General features: G+C 39.5%; 1 protein-coding gene across 2 annotated transcripts in view; it reads left to right on the top strand.

Moving 5' to 3' along the window:
- Positions 1 to 20,495, top strand: part of LOC106867337 (acetyl-coenzyme A transporter 1-like) — a 91,493-nt gene that overhangs the window by 25,850 nt on the left and 45,148 nt on the right. For both annotated transcript variants that reach the window (XM_089364263.1, XM_089364262.1), the window contains 2 exons: positions 14,797 to 15,407; positions 15,718 to 15,872. In XM_089364263.1, the coding sequence (XP_089220389.1) occupies positions 14,863 to 15,407; positions 15,718 to 15,872 (700 nt within the window). In that variant the 5' untranslated portion in view covers positions 14,797 to 14,862. The remainder of the gene's footprint in view (positions 1 to 14,796; positions 15,408 to 15,717; positions 15,873 to 20,495) is intronic.

The raw sequence follows: 20,495 nt of genomic DNA, 5'->3' as shown, positions 1-20,495 counted from the left end.
GTACATGTAGGTATCTATCTATCTTATATATCGGAAAGTTCTCACAATCCGTTTTTTCCCCTCATAACTTTCAGGATCTAGTTTAGTGCCCGGTCACCAAAACATTCTTTTTTTTTTTCACCAAATTCCTGTGTTTTCGATGATGGAGATTCAGAATATTCAAAAGACCACATTTTCAAAATTTTTAACTGTTTTTGAAATTTTTTTTTTTTTCAATGTACATGGAAAAATATGGAGATTAAGAATATGTGGAAAAAAACATTTTAATTTCAAATTTTTTATGAAAAATTCCAAAATTGATCAACATCCCACCTCTTGCTATCCCATCCTGCTGTCTAAAAGTGAAAATGAACGGCTGTTTTGTCTGTTTCCACATGCATAGATTTATAGTGAAATAACAAAAGGATTACAGCATATGAGGCCCTCACTACAGAACTCGATATGCTAAAAATAACAGCTAAATGTCTGGGGAATTTTTGTGTTCATGTGTGCATGCATGCAACAATTTCCACAGGTCATCTGAATAAACAGAGAAAGAAGTACACAAAATATATTTTACATACCTGTCGTATATTGGTTTTTTTTTTTTATTTCGCATTAAAGGTAAATGATTCTGATAGAAGCAATTGCCTTACTGTCAATTCATTGGAGTAATCTCAACAAAAGACTATAAGTTTAGTCCCTAGCTCAGCACCTATGTTTGTACTCTTCATTCCAAAATAATAAAAACTTTAACATACTTCCAAAATGGGACTTCATCCATGTGTTTCCGTGTATGCATATGTGTAAATGTGTGTGTGTGGCGGGGGTGGTGGTGCAAGAAAACATTTATGGAAATGAACTGGCACAATGTTACCCCTCTGAATTTCTTTCTAATTGTGATAATGAAACAAGAAGTTTACACCTTGCTGCCAAAATTAATTGCCCTTGCATTTTCTCTCTTTTTCAATATTCAATTAAAAGAGAGAATATGTCGTTACAACATTAAAACTTTAGTAACTTGATCGATCTGTCATTGAACCAGGATTTTAATTTCATTTGATACACACTTTGCTATCATTTATATGGAGAATTGCAAACGGCATATAAAGATAATTTATTTTAATAGAAATTTTATGAGTACATTTCTGTAAATGTTTTTCTTGCGCACCTTTGGAGATATGCTGTGCTTCAGAAGACCCAGCAAGCCCGTGCAGCATAACCGGCCCATTTAAGAGTACCCATCAATCATTAGGCAATAAACTGCACTTGCGAAAACCTGTTGAGTCAAGTGAAATCACTGTCGTGGCCAATGACAGTACCGCCTGATTGGCACCTGTGTCGGTGGCATGTAAAAAGCACCCACTATACTCTCGGAGTGGTTGGCGTTAGGAAGGGCATCCAGCTGTAGAAACTTTGCTAGATCAGATTGGAGCCTGGTGCAGCCTTCTGGCTTGCCAGCACTCAGTCAAACCGTCCAATCCATGCCAGCATGGAAAGCGGACGTTAAATGACGATGATGATGATGACCAACACCAACGCACACCTGCACACGGATACCCTGGATACGAGCAGATACAACATGCATGCAGATACACAGGGACGAAGTCCCATTTTGGAAGTATTATTCTTTTACTTGTTTCAGTCATTTGATTCCAGCCATGCTGGAGTCCCACCTTTAGTCAAACAAATTGACACTAGGACTTATTCTCTGTAAGCCTAGTACTTATTTTATCAGTCTTTTGCTGAACCGCTAAGTTACAGAGATGTAACACACGAACATCAGTTGCCTGGCAATGGCAGGCGGACTAACTCACAAATACACATATACACACACACAAACACACACACACACTCACATGCATACATATGCATGACAGGCTTCTTTCAGTTTCCATGCCCTCACATATCTACTGTACCCTACTCCCATCCACTTTCAATTCCTTTCACCATCACTTGCTACTTATCTACAGCACTCCAATTTCTCTCAATATCACTTCCTATCACTGCCATCTCTAAATATCTTCCCTCACACTCTTATGGAACATCCCCCTCTATACTATTTATACTACCACCACTGTTCTCTTTGGGCAGGCCCTGTCTCTCTCTATCTGTCTCTAACTCTCTCCCATCTTCCTCTCCTTCCATGTCCTACTGAAGTAGCAATTATCTTCTCAATAGTAAGCAGGCTACTTCTGTCCCTCTATCATACTCTAATCTCTTGGTTTCGCTCCCTCTCTCTCATTTGAGAGGTCCTTATTTTGTGAGCTCACAGGTGCTGGTGTCACATAAAAAGTACCTGTTCTGGTGCCATATAACCTTGATGTTCTGGTGATCTGATGAGTCAGCTTTTTTTATTTGCATTGATTTATGAATATACAACTGTATTGTATAATGCGTAGCATGCATTTTAATGCAGACATGTAAGCATAAATTATTATACACTGAAATTATTATTACATGAGGAAGGCTGCAAAATGGCCATAATCCTATAGATGTCAAGTGTTTAAATAAATATATTTATCTCCATGCCTCCTGATTTTTTATGGTTTATATATTCCTCATGAAATAATTTCATCAATCAGATCTCTTGGATTTCAGCTGCATAGAACTCTGCATTATGCTTCTCTGTATTGGATCTGTTAGAGGAGCTTTCTGTGAAAGCCACATGATCTTTTATCTTTTGTCAGTTATCTTTTTCTTGTTTCAGACTGCAGCCATGCTGGAGCACCACCTTGAAGAACTTTTAGTCAAATGAATTGACCCCTGTGCTTATGTTCTTTTTAAGCCTCATACTTATTCTATTGGTCTTTTTTGCCAAACTACTAAGTTATGGGGATTTAAACACACCAACAGCATTTCTCAAGAGGTGATGGGGGACAAACACAGAGACACACACACACACACACACACACACACACACAAAGAACACAAATATGTTGAGGTTCACTTACAGATGTATCAGACACATTTTTAATTGATAAATAAGCTGATTACATCATGAAAAAAAAGCTATTTTCTTCAAGTGAATTAAAAACTTAAAATTTAAAGTTTGGTTCAGAAATAATATCAGGATATGGAATGTGTGTTGACCCTCTCATTTTGACAACAAGAGTGTGGAGCTATTCCAAAGCTTAGTTGATATCATATGGGTAAGGGTCAACAGACAAAGCCACACTGAATTATTTGTATCAAATAGATGGTGAGAGATAAAGCTTAAAAGGAAGACAGAGTGAAAAAGAATGGCAAGCTTAAGAGAAATATAGATAGAAAGAAGAATAGGAGCGGGGTTGGAGACTATCAGTGTAGAATAGTGGGATGTATAATAGCAAAGACAAAATTACTGGCATCAGCTGTAAGATCACAGACCATCAGAACAGGATCATTTGCAATAATGAATACTTACATTAGGTATCACTATGAATTTTTGAAAGTATCTAAATGTAATTTCTATATTACTTTTTCTTGGAGAGCATCCAAAAGAAACATTTTGATACCTAATTTGTGATATTTAGATGAATATTTTAGGAAATATGACAATTCAAATGTTAATGAATTGATCAAAATTTTGCCTAATTTCCCCAAATGAATAAGTAGCTATATTTGTGATGTCATATCTTTGAAACTGTCATATCTTTGTCATATCTTTGAAACTTTCAAATTACACAAATTAATAGTGACCATGGTATAGTAGTTGCCTTTTTTTCTTTTTTTTTCGGGTTCTTGGAAAGAAAATCTATTTTTTTGGCAATATTTGAAATATCTATGTAAAACCTATCATGTGTGCCAGTACAAGACAACCCCCAGGATTTCTATTTAAAAAGCGGGTTTTGAGCTATACTTGCTGTATAAGACTACCCCAAGTTTTCTTGGAAAATATCTGAAGCACTGAAGGTGCAAGGTTCATAGCTAAAGGGGTCAGGTCAGCTGTAATTTCCCCAGTGGCCCTGAAGCCTCTGCTTTTCTTGTGTTTCAATAGCATTTTAACTATTTCTACAGTCTTAGTTGTTTAAAATTTATTCAGCTCTTTTCAAAAACTGGCCAAATATCATAAATTATCTACTATAAAACACATCAAACTTACCTGGCTGGTGTAAACTCTACTGTAGTGACGTCACTTAGGCTTTGGTTATTTTACAGGAACTAACATGGTGTCAAGTTTACACCAATGACACCATTTACTTGAAACAGATTTACAGATTTACTTACAGTATGTATAATATATTGTAATATATTAGAAATGTTATAAAGTACACTACTATTATTTTCTTTAATTTGTAAATTTAGTCTTGCTTCACGAGACTATTGGTAGAACTGTGTTTGAATTGTTTGCACCAGTTTCTGATCTACCCTATCCTAATTCATTTGATTACACCAGTAGGTATGTATATAATATTAATATTTGGGTGCTAAATATGACATGTATACTGAATATCTTTATTACAGAAACATACATATATACATCCATCTAATATACTAATTCACAATATTTTAAAAGCAAATTAAACAATCAAGATTTTAATTTTATTAGCATAGTTTAAAAAAATGATCATTACTTCAGTGATCATATATTAAAACCCTTCAAGAGGCTCATCATCATCATCATCATCATATGACATTAGAAGTTCTTGAAGTACATTGTGAGATACATTTATCAGAGAATCATCGTAAGGATCAAACTCAGAATCAGATGAAGTGGCCCCGACTTCTTCTCTCTGATTCTCCCACAGCATGTCATCCTTGGTACCATCTAGTGAATTAGATATTCTGCTTTTTAAAAGACCTGATAACTGTTTCCGCTTTCCATGCCTTGATAACAAATTCACACAGTACATTCAATTCTGGAGCACACATATTTCACCTTTTCCACCTTTACTATAAGATTTTCAGCCACTAATCATCCACTCATTCCACATGGTCCTTGAATGGTTTGTTCAAACAAACATCAAGTGGTTGTACAACTGAATTTAAACCACCAGGAATAACTGCCATGTCACTGTTGTTCCTGATCATATGTTTCTTTGTTCTCTCTGTTAAGTAACACTTAAACATATCCCATATCAAGAAGCTCTGCTGTTTTCTAAATCCACCAGGTCACTTACATCATACACTGTCAATCCATAACTTTATTCTTTGTTCATCCATCCAGCTGTTTTCGTTGATATGAACAAAAACTCCAGCTGGGAACTTGATTTTAGGCATAGTTTTCTTCTTGAAAATCATCATTAGTTTGAGTTTTGTTCCATCTGCCATGCATTAAAGTACTACTGTAAATCTTGTCTGTCCATGCCCTGTTGTTTTCACCAACACTGTTTTTTGTGCCCTTTGTATTTACAGTTCTATTACCAACCACATCAAAATTCATGGGTATTTCATCCATGTTTCCAGTATTACTTAATAGATAATGTAGCGATGGAAATTAATAATCTTAGCATCAAAACCTGCTGGTAATTTCTGTGATATTTTAGTTTTCTGTCTCAGTACAAAATCATTTTTTTTCATGAAGCAGTAGCTTTGAAGTCTTTTTCTGTACTCTTTGTTGGCTTTAGCCCACTTAAGTGCACAAATGCATATTTTATTTCTTGAAACAATGTATCCATTTTGACACTGCTCACAGACCAAATCTACTACATGCTTTTCTCTAGAATCAGCCACTGTGCAGTGCTTCCTCTCATTGCACATTTTGTCCTGGGTATACACCTTAATAAGTCTTCCTTTAATCTCCAAACTCTTACCATCGTCTCAGTGTACATCTCGGTTATACTGTATTTTCTTGCAGCAGCACAGTTTTTGTGGGACTTGGCACATGTTACCACTCTTGGCTTAAAGCCAGTTTCATATTCCCTTTGCTTATCACTTGGAGCCATGAGGGGGTTTTACAGTTGCTAGAAATTAATGTTCACCCTGCTTATAAAAGAGTGACAACTTGAGCCTTTTCAAGAAACCCTGTCTGTAAATGTTTGAAAGTAACTGGTAACTCTAAGGTTTATTGTGATTCGGCTGACCGACTCGAACTGGTCAGTCACAGAAGGTACCAGTACATACTGCTAAACTGCCATAACAGTTAGGTTAGTTAGCATAAACTACACTTGTCCTGAAAGCCCTTGGCTGGCTGAGCACTGTATGAGAGAGCACTCTAACAAGGCAATGTAAACAGAACAGACCCTAGGACCCGGCTGAATGGTCTGATTGTTTACATATTCTGTTTGTCAGCTGTTGCAAATGGTGATTGGTGTCTCTCCACTAAGTTTGCTGTGCTGATATCTCCTAATATAATAATGAGCGTAGTGTTTTTATATCTCTGTATTGGCACCCATGCCAACATCGTCTCCGTCATTGGACACGAAACTCAGCTTGCGAAGACTTATTGGGGCAAGCGAAAGCGAAATTGTGATGGCACCTGTGCCCAGCATCGCCTTTCTGGCACTTGTGCCCACGGCATGTCTAAGGACTTTCGAGCGAGATCGTTGCCAGTGCCCCTAGACTGGCTCTTGTGCGGGTGGCACATAAAATACAACATTTTGAGTGTGGCCGTTGCCAGTACCGCCTGACTGGCCTTCATAGGATTTTCGAGTGAGATCGTTGCCAGTGCCTCTGGACTGGCTCTTGTGCGGGTGGTACATAAAATACACCATTTTGAGCGTGGCCATTGCCAGTACCGCCTGACTGGCCTTCATAGGATTTTCGAGCGAGATCGTTGCCAGTGCCCCTGGACTGGCTCTTGTGCGGGTGGCACATAAAATACACCATTTTGAGCGTGGCCATTGCCAGTACCGCCTGACTGGCCTTCATAGGATTTTCGAGCGAGATCGTTGCCAGTGCCCCTGGACTGGCTCTTGTGCGGGTGGCACATAAAATACACCATTTTGAGCGTGGCCATTGCCAGTACCGCCTGACTGGCTTTCATAGGATTTTCGAGTGAGATCGTTGCCAGTGCTGCTGGACTGGCTCTTGTGCGGGTGGCACATAAAATACACCATTTTGAGTGTGGCCGTTGCCAGTACCGCCTGACTGGCCTTCGTGCAGGTGACACGTAAAAGCACCCACTACACTCTCTGAGTGGTTGGTGTTAGGAAGGGCATCCAGCTGTAGAAACTCTGCCAAATCAGATTGGAGCCTGGTGTAGCCATCTGGTTTCACCAGTCCTCAGTCAAATCGTCCAACCCATGCTAGCATGGAAAGCGGACGTTAAACAACGATGATGATGATGATATATATATATATTTGTCCAAAATCACGCTGGAGTAAATGGTGAAGGGAGAGGAAAGAAAATAGTAATTCAGTGAAGGAAAAGTAGTGAAAGTAATAGTCATGACTGAGAGGGAGTGACAAAACGTAATAGCAATGAGAGAGAGAAAGCGTCAAAGTGAGCATTGTGTATCTTCTACTATAATAATACTCTTGTGTATTTCTCTGACACAACATATGAATGAGAAAGGAAGGGGTGCTCCACCGATGGAAGTGGGATGGGGAAAAGTCAACAGTGAAACAAAAATCAAACAGCGCTTCAACTCTGTGTGAGTATATGTGTGTGTGTGTAAAAGAGAGGAATGTGAATGTTTGTATGTGTATGTTTGTGTAAGATATATTTATATATTTGAGTGAGTGTATATGTGCTTGTGTATGTTGACTTAGAAAGATACATGGAAAATAGAATTACAGACACATGCACTTTTACACATACATATATAAATATAAACAGACACACTTAAAAAGGAAGGAAGCGGTCTGTGATGAAGTATAGAAAACCACATTTGCTAGAGACTGTGCTACTCATATACATAAATGTATACATATGCACACATGCACACACACACACACACACACACACACACACACACAGAGTTGAAGCACTGTTTGATTTTTTTTTCACCTTTTTGTACCTTTTTTATATATAAAATACTACAATTAACCATCATTTTTGACAGCACAAGGTCAGCTAGTTTTAATATAATTTTACTATTAATCCAGCTTCACAAACATGTGTAAGTATCAGAAAATATTGTGCTATAGAAAACATATGATCTAGGCAAGTTTTTTTACACTGTTCTCCATTGACACTGGTGCTACTGGAAACCACAGGAAGTTAAGGTTCAGATTTTATACAGGGTATCTAAGATTACCTATAGTTTTGGGGTGATTTTTTAAAAGTTCAAATTCTGTCCTGTACACTGATATATATGGTATTTTGTTATGTGTAACAAATGGTTGATTTTGCAATGTTTTCAGACCTAGCAAAATCCAAAACTACAAACCACAGGAACTTCAGTTTTGGTATATTTGTAATAGGTATATAGGTAAATAAAGTATGGGATTTTGGGACATGACACCATTTCAATAAAATTTTAATGGACTATTAAAAATTACCATAAATGACAGAGTTTGGATCAGGATGGCTTACATAATTTGGATTTTCTCCATTTTGATTTCCTTTTTTTTTCTCTTTTTTTTTTTTGCATCACTGTCTTGGAAAGGATGAGGGTAAACTTATGAAAAACGTTTTTGAAAATTTTTCCACCACACCTTTCCACCCCTGTTCACTCTGGATTGATTTTTCCCAATTTGTTTGCTCCACACACTTAAAAACCACGGGAGAAACCATTTCTGTAAAAAATACAAACAGAATGCGAAAACTAATTCCTTGCTTTAAGCATTAAAAGCATAAATTAAAAGCATTAACATCTGTAACCCACAGTAAATTCATTAGGAGAGAGAAAAACACCCAAAATGAATATGTAAACACTGACACAAATTATCCCGACTGTATTCAAAATCAGACAATAAAACATCACATCTGAATTCAGTAGTCTACAAAATTATATTCATTGCACAATATAATTTTTATTGGCAAAATTTGACCAATATTTCTCAAAGAAAGACAAAATATACTTTTACAAGAATATCAGCTTAGTTTGCCTAGTGGCTCTCCACATGTTAAAACTGTGAGACGGAATAAACAACATTCTCAATACGATTTCATGCTAAGTTTGGGCTCTAGAAGACTTGTTAAACTCAATTTAGTGGGGGGTTTTTTTGTAGAAATATATGTTAACTTAGTAATTAGTTGGTTCATTTCTTAAAATTCTGGCTCAAACTTGGAATTTGAAGCCATGGATTTGTGTTCCATTTGACCTCTCACTGCACTCGAATACATCAGTTTGGCATATCGGATCGGTATACCACCCTCTTTACTCACTTTGCACTTTTTCACCATATCATAGCCAGTTATCAATGAAATCATGAAAACTTTTTTTTATGATATAAAAATCTTGAAGAAAATATGTCCTTTTCTAAGTGAAAATTAACAATTTTATTTTAACTTTTATATTTCATAACAATTATCTGACCTACCCCCATTGATTTTTATATCAATATAAAGTGAAAAACCTTCCTCTTCATGACAGTATAATTTTTAATACAACTTGAGGTATGGCACTTGAGCACATTGAACTAGTACGATGTGGCAACCCATTGCTTGAAAACTATTTAGTTGGGTCTGCACAAATTCTTCATAATTTGATGACTTCCTATTTCCCAGGAAATCAAAAACAACTGCAGCAAAAGCATTCCATGATTTGCTTTCAACTCCAGACCTAATTTGTGAGACACACCAACCTTAATTTTCCCACAAGATAAAACTGGAAACTTTGTACTTAAGTATTTGAAGCAGTCACTGTCTCAGTATTTCGACATGATTACATATTATATAGGGTACATGAGCATTGTCATTATCACCCAGTTTCATGCCAAAGTAAGTAAGGTAAGCTTTCTTCTCAAAATATGTGATTTTGTTTTGCCTACTAGGTAAAGAGTAACATCCACAAGTATAGCAGAATACATCAGGGTTATTTTTGCAGTTTCTTCTCTCACAACTGGTCATATTTCTGAAATACAAAGCATGTATTCAAGCCATTTGTAACCTAGGAGAAACATTTTCAGAATTGTCAACAGTTATAAAATAAGCAAATGTAGATGGCAAAGGTCCATAAAGAATGTACTTGCCATGAAGTTCTTCCTACAGTTCTTTGACAATGTTTGACAAAAAGTGAACTCGACCCATGTGACATGACAATTAAAACATTAATGGTGCATTCAAAATGCCAATTTTTATATAAAATAACTAAAGGTTCAACAAAGCATATTTCACCTGGTTTTCAGTGATAATCACACCAAATCATGTTCTGTTTGGGCATATCTGCAGGCTAATTCCACAAATATGAGATATGTATAATGTCAAGGACCACAAAATTAACATCTAATTGGATAAAGGACACAAACCAGTTTTAAATGTCATATTGATGACATTTAAAACTGGTTAGATTGAAAATAGTGCAAGTTGTTCAAGTTTAATTCTTTTTTATTTATACTTGAATTACAATTTTTGTTTTCATTTTTGTAGTTGCGTTTACTTTAAATGATAAGAAACGATAAAAAAAACTGTTTTCAAAGTTATGTCAAGCCCCATACATGAAATCTATCTTTCAAAATGGTTACAATACCAGAAATATTGAAAAATGGACGTTTGAGTTTGCGAGAAACTTTGACGTGATAGAGCAAAATGGATTTGATTTTTGAAATCAGCACCCCAAAATTACTAGGAAACATGTCTCCAAAACCGGACAACAAAAATTATATTCCTTAATGGATTTAGGCATTGCTATCTTCATTCAACTTTGTTCTAGAAATACCCAAAGAATCTTTATTCCCGCGTGATGTACTGTTGCCTGTACCCCCCCCTCTCTCTCTCTCTCTCGCCCTCTCTCTCTGCCTCACTCTCTATGAATCAGTATTTCTCTCACCCCCCTATCTCTCTTCAATTCGTACGTAACCCTACTCTATATAAATCAGTTCAATTTCCGACCTTATCCTATTCGCCAATGAATCTCTCCGCTGACAGAATTACAACCAAACTCTCTTGATGGCCAGCTAAGAACTTTTTTTACTCCGGCATCCATACCCATATCTTTCGCGCTCCCCCACCCTGACCGTTTCTCTATTATCAATATGTTCTTTACATGTAAACATCACTCGTTCTCTGTTTTGTCTTAAATTCATGCTTGTTTATTTTTTTTGCTTTACTTCATTCAAGTTATCGCTTCTTCTTTACTTTCTTAAAGTTATCGCTCCTGTAACCCTAAACCTGTCTAAATTCTCTCTCTCCCCTTAGAAACTACTATTTAATTCTTACTCAAATATGTTTACCAATTTAAGCTTTCAAACTCACGATTTAGGCACTGTTGTCTTCATTCAACTTTGTTCTAGAAATACCCAAAGAATCTTTATTCCCGCATGATGTACTGTTGCCTGTACCTCTCATTCTCTCTCTCTCTCTCTCTCTCTCTCTCTCTCTCTCTCCCTCTCTCTCTCTCTCTCGCCCTCTCTCTCTGCCTCACTCTCTATGAATCAGTATTTCTCTCTCCCCCCTGTCTCTCTTCGATTCGTACGTGACCCTACTCTATATAAATCAGTTCAATTTCCGACCTTATCCTAATCGCCAACGAATTTCTCCACTGACAGAATTACAACCAAACTCTCTTGGCTTGCGGTACACCCGCCCTCCCACCCCCGCCACCATTACCGGAAGTTCTTATCGTTGGTTGTCTCCCGCGAACACTCCTAGAGGCCTTTACCCCCCACCCCTTATCGACCTTGTAGCGCATAAAGATTGGGGAGTGTATGCAGGTTGTAGATATTGTTTCATTTATGAATTCTGCCAGATGCAAGCTTTCTTTTCAGGTACATGACACTGCTTTCCCCCATCCCAGGTTCGCACAGGTCCACCCCTCCCACAATGTCAGGATTGGCACTCTCAATGTTTGCACACTGAAAGGTAGGTCTGGTGAGATTGTTGAGATGCTTGAAAGGAGAGGGGTTGATCTGTGCTGCATCCAAGAAGTAAGATGGAGAGGAGGGCCCGCGAGATTCCTCACAGACAAAGAACAAAGGTACAAGATTTTCTGGGCAGAGAACACTGACGGGGTCGGGGTGTGGGAATACTTCTAGCAGAGAAATGGGTTGATAAGGTAATCGAGGTTGTCAGAGTATGTGACAGAGTACTTAAGATTAGACAAGTCTTCATCATAGGTTAGCTACCGTCATCTCAGCCTATGCCCCTCAACCAGGGCTACAGGATGGGCAGAAAGACCAATTCTACGACACTCTCTTGCAAACTACCTCGTCGACGAATGACAGGGACCTTCTCTTTGTAGCTGGTGACTTCAATAGTCATGTAGGACGTTATGCAGGGGGCTTCCATGGCATTCATGGAGGTTATGGCTTCGGTTCCCACAATGAGAAAGGAACCAGACTGCTGGAGTTCTGTGATGCAAACGACCTTATGGTTTGCAATACCAACTTCAGGAAACCAGCCTGTCACCTAGTCACTTACCGTTCCGGCAGTTAGCGACTTCAAAATCAAGGTAAAAAGAATGCCCAGGTGTAGACTGGCTTGAAGGAGAAGGGTTTGGAAGCTTAAAGATCCTGCATATGGACAGAGGTTTAGGGACATACTACTCGAAGCATTTGATGAAATAGAAGGGGATATAGCATCATATAACGTGGAAGACAACTGGAGGTTTCTACGGGACAACTTTCTGAGAGCCACCGATCAGATCTGTGGCTGGTGTAAAGTCCCCTCCCAACCCAAAGTAACGTGGTGGTGGAACAATGTGGTTGACAGGGCTATTAGACAAAAGAAACATGCTTGGAAGAACGGAGGTAGCAGGGAATTGTATCAGACTGCCATGCCACATGGCAGTGAAACATGGGCTGCGACTGCTGAGGACATGCGGAAGCGCGCAAGGAATGAAGCCAGTATGCTCTGATGGATGAGTAATGTCAGTGTGCATACCTGACAGAGTGTAAGTATCTTGAGAGAAAAGTTGAACATAAGAAGTATCAGCTGTAGTGTGCAAGAGAGACGATTGCGCTGGTATGGACATGTGGCGAGAATGGACGAGGATAGCTGCGTGAAAAAGTGTCACACCCTAACAGTTGAGAGAACCCGTGGAAGAGGTAGGCCCAGGAAGACCTGGGCTGAGGTGGTGAGGCAAGACCTTCGAACATTGGGCCTCACCGAGGCAATGACTTCTGACCGAGACCTTTGGAAATATGCTGTGCGTGAGAAGACCCGGCAAGCCAAGTGAGACCTAAATCCAAGGCCTCTGCCAGGGGTGTAGCCAGCCCACTTATGCGTGCCTTTCCTTCTTTGGACACTAAACTCCACTTGCAAAGACCTGTTGAGGCAAGTGAAATCGAAACCGAACTAAATTCGACGACCGGCACCCATGCCAACGTCGTCTCCTTCATTGGACACGAAACTGAGCTTGCGAAGACTTATTGGGGCAAGCGAAAGCGAAATCGGGATGGCACCTGTGCCTAGCGTCGCCTTTCTGGCACTTGTGCCTGTGGCATGTATAAGGACTTTCGAGCGAGATTGTTGCTAGTGCCCCTGGACTGGCTCTTGTGCAGGTGGCACATAAAATACACCATTTGAGTGTGGCCGTTGCCAGTACCGCCTGACTGGCCTTCGTGCCGGTGGCACGTAAAAGCACTCACTACACTCTCAGAGTTGTTGACGTTAGGAAGGGAATCCAGCTGTAGAAATTCTGCCAAATCGGATTGGAGCCTGGTGTAGCCATCTGGTTTCACCAGTCCTCAGTCAAATCGTTCAGCCCATGCTAGCATGGAAAGCGGATGTTAAACGATGATGATGATGATGATGAATGTAATTTTTCATGCTAGTACAACTGGCATGCTAGTACAAAAGTACAACTTTTGATATGTAAGTTATTTTTTTTTTTACTTGTTTCAGTCTTTTGACTGTGGCCATGCTGGAGCACCGCCTTTAGTCGAGCAAATCGACCCTAGGACTTATTCTTTAGAAGCCTAGTACTTATTCTATCGATCTCTATTGCCGAACCGCTAAGTTACGGGGACATAAACATACCAGCATCGGTTATCAAGCAATGTTGGGGGGACAAACACAGACACACAAACACATACACACATACATATATATATATATATATATACATATATACGACAGGCTTCTTTCAGTTTCTGTCTACCAAATCCACTCACAAGGCTTTGGTCGGCCCGAGGCTATAGTAGAAAACACTTGCCCAAGATGCCACGCAGTGGGACTGAACCCGTGACCATGTGGTTGGTAAGCAAGCTACTTACCACACAGCTATTAATATATTTTATACATGGTGCATTAAAAAACTAACTCGAAAGTAACAAAAATGGCATGTAAAACAGTAGGTTATTGTAATGCATGAACTGTTAAAGAGCTAACTAGAAATACAGTTATTATAAAACCACTAGTCAATGATCAATATTATTTTCATTTTATCAAGGGTAATGGATTGGCAGAATCATTAGAGTGTCAGATAAAATGCCTTACACTCTTTGTTCTAGCTGTTTATGTTCTGAGTTCAAATCCTGCTAAAATTAAGTACTAATCAAATACTGTGATTAAGGTTATCAACTTGTTGCCTTCTCAAAATTGCTGGTTTTATGACTAAACTAGAAACTACCTCATAAGCTGCTACCTCATTTGCTGCCTTCCCTTGATAAATAAAATTATTTAATTGTAAATTATAAATTTTCCACTTATTTCATTTTCATTTCATGATAATTATCATTAAATGAAAATGAAATATTTGGAAAATTTATAATTCAGATTTAAATAATTTTATTAAAAATGAATGTAATAGTATTGATCATCTTCATCTTTTGCATAATTTTAACCACATTTTAAATTATAAAATAATGATCATTAAACACTTAATTCTTGGTTTTCTATTCTTGCAGATCTGCCAATATTACAATACAAGAAGTTTATCTGATGTTATTAAAGAATTTTCAGAAAGATCAGCAATGTCAATTCGAGAAAAAATGCATCAGAGGCTATTGAACATTTCTACAGAAGAATTTAACCAAAAGAATAATAAATATAAAATGGTTTCCCAAAACATACTTACTCAGAAAAACTCTAAACATTCCAGTTGGAGAAAAGATATCAATAGTATTTCAATTTTATTTTTTCTTTATGTTCTTCAAGGTGTTCCTTTAGGATTAGCAGGTAGCATACCAATGTTACTTCAGAGTCGCCAAGCTAGTTACCGAGATCAAGCCTTGTTCAGTTTTGTTTATTGGCCATTCAGTCTAAAACTGTTTTGGGCACCCATTGTTGATTCTATTTTCATTTCATCACTGGGCAGGCGTAAATCTTGGCTTGTTCCTTGTCAGTATCTCATTAGTATTTTTATGATCTTTCTCTCCTACCATATAACAGACAATCTTGGTGACAAAAGCACACCTCCAAAGATATATTTTTTGACTTTTAGCTTCTTCATTCTTAACTTTTTGGCTGCAACACAAGATATTGCTGTGGATGGCTGGGCACTGACTATGCTATCTAAGTAAGTTCCATTTCCTTTTATTTTCAAATTGTTTTGTTTTCTTCACATTTTGTTTTTATGCAGATAAATATTTATACACATTCCCAAGACTAATTTTTCTTTTCAGTTTGATGTTTTAATTTCATTAAGTAGAACAGGATTTTACTTTTAAATGATATACAGTTAGACAACTAAAGTAGCAGTTTCATGCATGTGGTTTATGAACTATAACTCCTGCATCCTTGCCTATGCAATACTAATATTTATATCTTAATGTTTTACAATGCTAATATTAACTGATAATTCTTCTCATTAATGTTTCATTGTCTAGGGACAATGTTGGCTGGGCAAGTACTTGTAATTCGGTTGGACAAACAGCTGGATATTTTCTTGGAAATGTACTATTTCTAGCTTTAGAATCTCCAACATTTTGCAATAAATACCTTCGTTCTGTTCCTTCATCAGAAGGAATTATTACTTTGGCAGGTGAGTCCATATTTTTTCTATTTTACAATGTTTTATTATTCATTGCATTATTGGAAGATTATCTTCAGTATAGTAATTCAAGGGGATACTCTGTAATTGCTTCCTCTTGATTTCTGTCCCATCAGAAGATTGTCATTTATGTATACAGCTGCAACTGCTTCTTGTTGTTATAAACTTTTTCTCCATAGTACTTTTTTATAGCTTGATGAATTGATCAACTGACACCCTATTAATTCAACATGTAATTTAGTTTTTTTTCCCCCTTCATATTTAGAAAAGCATATTACTAGTATTGAAGAGTTGTGTTTAAATATGCGGAATGCCTCTTTTAGGCATGGCTTACAGGCTGAATGTTGACCCTGGTATGGAAGCCCCAAATCTATCATGGACCATGACAAAATGTATTGAATATTTCTATTTTTGAGATTATGTATGTGACTAGCAAGTGTTGTGGATTTGCAGTGTTTCTCATATCTAAAAGAATTGAGATGTGCAGCATATCGCTGTTTAAAATTTACAGTTGACCCTACATATATGGTTGTAGAATTGTGTAACATATTGAGGACGGTGCATTTATAAATTATGTTTGACCTTCTGCAACAGGTTTTAAGAGGGAAGATGGTCCCAGGGCAGCAGTTACAAGGTAGTGCATTGTGGGGATTATTCTCAGGAATCATCATCATCATCATCATCATCGTTTAACGTCCGCTTTCCATGCTAGCATGGGTTGGACGATTTGACTGAGGACTGGTGAAACCGGATGGCAACACCAGGTTCCAATCTAATTTGGCAGAGTTACTACAGCTGGATGCCCTTCCTAACGCCAACCACTCAGAGAGTGTAGTAGGTGCTTTTACGTGTCACCCGCACGAAGGCCAGTCAGGCGGTACTGGCAACGGCGACGCTCAAAATGGTGTCTTTTATGTGCCACCCGCACAAAAGCCAGTCCAGGGGCACTGGCAACGATCGCTCGAAAACCCTACGAAGGCCAGTCAGGCGGCACTGGCAACGGTCACGCTCAAAATGGTGCATCTTATGTGCCACCCACACAAGAGCCAGTCCAGGGGCACTGGCAATGATCTCACTTGGTTTGCCGGGTCTTCTCATGCACAGCACATATATATCGTCGTCGTCGTTTAACGTCCGCTTTCCATGCTAGCATGGGTTGGATGATTTGACTGAGGACTGGTGAAACCAGATGGCTACACCAGGCTCCAATCTGATTTGGCAGTGTTTCCACAGCTGGATGGCCTTCTTAACGCCAACCACTCAGAGAGTGTAGTGGGTGCTTTTACATGTCACCCGCACGAAGGCCAGTCAGGCAGTACTGGCAACGGCCACGCTCATCTCGCTCGAGAAACCTCATGTGTCACCCGCACAGGAGCCAGCCCAGGGGCACCAGCAACGATCTCGCTCGAAAGATTTCATGTGTCGCCCGCACATAAGCCAGTCCAGGGGCACTGGCAACGATCCCTCTCAAAACATTTCATGTGTCACCCGCACAAGAGCCAGTCCAAGAGCACTGGCAATGATCTCGCTCAAAAGATTTCATGTGTCGCCCGCACATGAGCCAGTCCAGGGACACTGGCAACGATCCCGCTCGAAAGATGATGTTTTCACACAATGCCAGGTAACGATCACTATTCTCATTGAATATAGAATGCACAAATTCCTAAAGATGATAGCACTGTTCAAATGACAAGAGGCGGTGAATTGACATGCTTTTCCCAAACCGCTTCAGGGTCATCTTCTAAATATTAGAAGCAGTTGATGTGACCAGAAACATGGAAGGTCGCTTCATCAGAGAAAATGAGTCAATCAAAAAATCTGGAATTCTTGGTTTCTGCCAGCATTCTCTCACAAAATTCAATACATTGAAGAATCAATGACATATAGAAATAATAACAGCATGCATCAAGAAACTATAGAACTAATAGACACATATAATTGGGACACAAGTTTGGGGCACTAACTTTGGCATATATATATATGCATATATATATATATATATGCATATATATATATATATATATATATATATATATATATATATATATATATATATATATATATATATATATATATATTCGCAGGTGAGGGTTGGCAATGAGTACAGTGAAGAATTCTGGGTGGAGGTAGGGATCCACCAAGGTTCTGTCCTCAGCCCCCTCCTATTTATCATAGTCCTCCAGGCTATAACAGAGGAATTCAAGACAGGATGCCCCTGGGAGCTCCTCTATGCTGATGACCTTGCACTAATTGCTGAGTCACTATCAGAACTAGAGGAGAAGTTTCAGGTGTGGAAGCAAGGACTAGAATCGAAGGGCCTTAGAGTCAACCTAGCTAAAACCGAAGTCCTAATGAGTAGGAAGGCAGACAAAACACAAACCCCTTCGGGTAGATGGCCCTGCTCGATCTGTAGAAAAGGCGTAGGTAGTAACTCTATAAAATGCACCCAGTGCAAGCTATGGACACATAAGAGGTGCAGCAATTTCAAAGGAAGGTTAACTAGGAACTTAGTTTTTGTATGTAGCAGATGTTCAGGAGCAATAAACACTGTGAATGTGCAGAAAACAACTTCTGCCACATTCCAGGGAGAAAAACTAGAAGTGTTTGATAGCTTCCGCTATCTTGGTGACCAAATTAGTAGTGGGGGTGGGTGCGCTGAAAGCGTAGCTGCTAAAATAAGAATAGCCTGGGCAAAGTTCAGAGAGCTCTTACCTCTGCTGGCGACAAAGGGTCTCTCTCTCAGAGTAAAAGGCAGATTGTATGACGCATGTGTACGAACAGCCATGCTTCATGGCAGTGAAACATGGGCCGTGACTGCTGAGGACATGCATAGGCTTGCAAGGAATGAAGCCAGTATGCTCCGATGGATGTGAAATGTCAGTGTGCATACTAGACAGAGTATCAGTACCTTGAGAGAAAAGTTGAACTTATGAAGCATCAGTTGTGGTGTGCAAGAGAGACGATTGCGCTGGTATGGTCATGTAGCGAGAATAGATGAGGATAGCTGTGTGAAAAAGTGCCACACCTTAGCAGTTGAGGGAACCTGTGGAAGAGGTAGACCCAGGAAGACCTGGGATGAAGTGGTGAGGCACGACCTTCGAACATTGGGCCTCACTGAGGTGATGACTTCTGACCGAGACCTTTGGAAATATGCTGTGCGTGAGAAGACCCAGCAAGCCAAGTGAGACCTAAATCTAAGGCCTCAGCCAGTCCACTTATGCGTACCTTCCTTCATTGGATATTAAACTCCACTTGCGAAGACCTGTTGAAGCAATTGAAATCGAAATCGAGTTAAATTGGACACTAAACTCCATTTGCGAAGACCTGTTGAGGCAAGTGAAATCGAAATCGAGTTAAATTCGACGACTGGCACCCATGCCAACGTCGTCTCCTTTATTGGACACAAAACTCAGCTTGCGAAGACTTATTGGGGCAAGTGAAATCGAAATCGTGATGGCACCTATGCCCAGCGTCGCCTTTCTGACACTTGTGCCCGTGGCATGTGTAAGGACTTTCGAGCGAGATCGTTGCCAGTGCCCCTAGACTGGCTCTTGTGTGGGTGGCACATAAAATATACTATTTTGAGCGTGGCCGTTGCCAGTACCGCCTGACTGGCCTTCGTGCCGATGGCACGTAAAAGCACCCACTACACTCCCTGAGTGGTTGGCGTTAGGAAGGGCATCCAGCTGTAGAAACTCTGCCAAATTCTGTGCGTGAGAAGACCCAGCAAGCCAAGTGAGACCTAAATCTAAGGCCTTCAGCCAGTCCACTTATGCGTACCTTCCTTCATTGGACACTAAACTCCACTTGCGAAGACCTGTTTAGGCAAGTGAAATCGAAATTGAGTTAAATTTGACAAATGGCACCCATGCCAACGTCGTCTCAAGTGAAATCAAAATCGAGTTAAATTCGACTACTGGCACCCATGCCAACGTCGTCTCAAGTGAAATTGAAATCGGGTAAATTGGACACTAAACTCCACTTGTGAAGACTTGTTGAGGCAAATGAAATCGAAATAGAGTTAAATTCGACGACTGGCACCCATGCCAACGTTGTCTCCTTCATTGGACACAAAACTCTGCTTGCGAAGACTTATTGGGGAAATCGAAATCGGGAAGGCACCTGTGCCCAGCATCGCCTTTCTGGCACTTGTGCCTGTGGCATGTGTAAGGACTTTTGCGAGAGATCATTGCCAGTGCCCCTGGACTGGCTCTTGTGCGGGTGGCACATAAAATACACCATTTTGAGTGTGGCCGTTGCCAGTACCGCCTGACTGTCCTTCGTGCCGGTGGCACGTAAAAGCACCCACTACACTCTCTGGGTGGTTGGCGTTAGGAAGGGCATCCAGCTGTAGAAACTCTGCCAATTGGAAATATGCTGTGCGTGAGAAGACCCGGCAAGCCAAGTGAGACCTAAATCTAAGGCCTCAGCCAGTCCACTTATGTGTACCTTCCTTCCTTCATTGGACACTAAACTCCACTTGCGAAGACCTGTTGAGGCAAGTGAAATCGAAATCGATGAAAGGATATCCCTAATATCCCAGAAACAGCTGTAAGACTAACTTTCTCTTTATAAATGTCCTGAAAATTCCACACAGCCTTGGCTTTATTGTCG

Source organism: Octopus bimaculoides, chromosome 16 (assembly GCF_046866305.1).
Source record: "Octopus bimaculoides isolate indiv1 chromosome 16, ASM4686630v1, whole genome shotgun sequence".
Taxonomy (NCBI): domain Eukaryota; kingdom Metazoa; phylum Mollusca; class Cephalopoda; order Octopoda; family Octopodidae; genus Octopus; species Octopus bimaculoides.
This window is presented reverse-complemented; position numbering and strand designations above follow the sequence as displayed.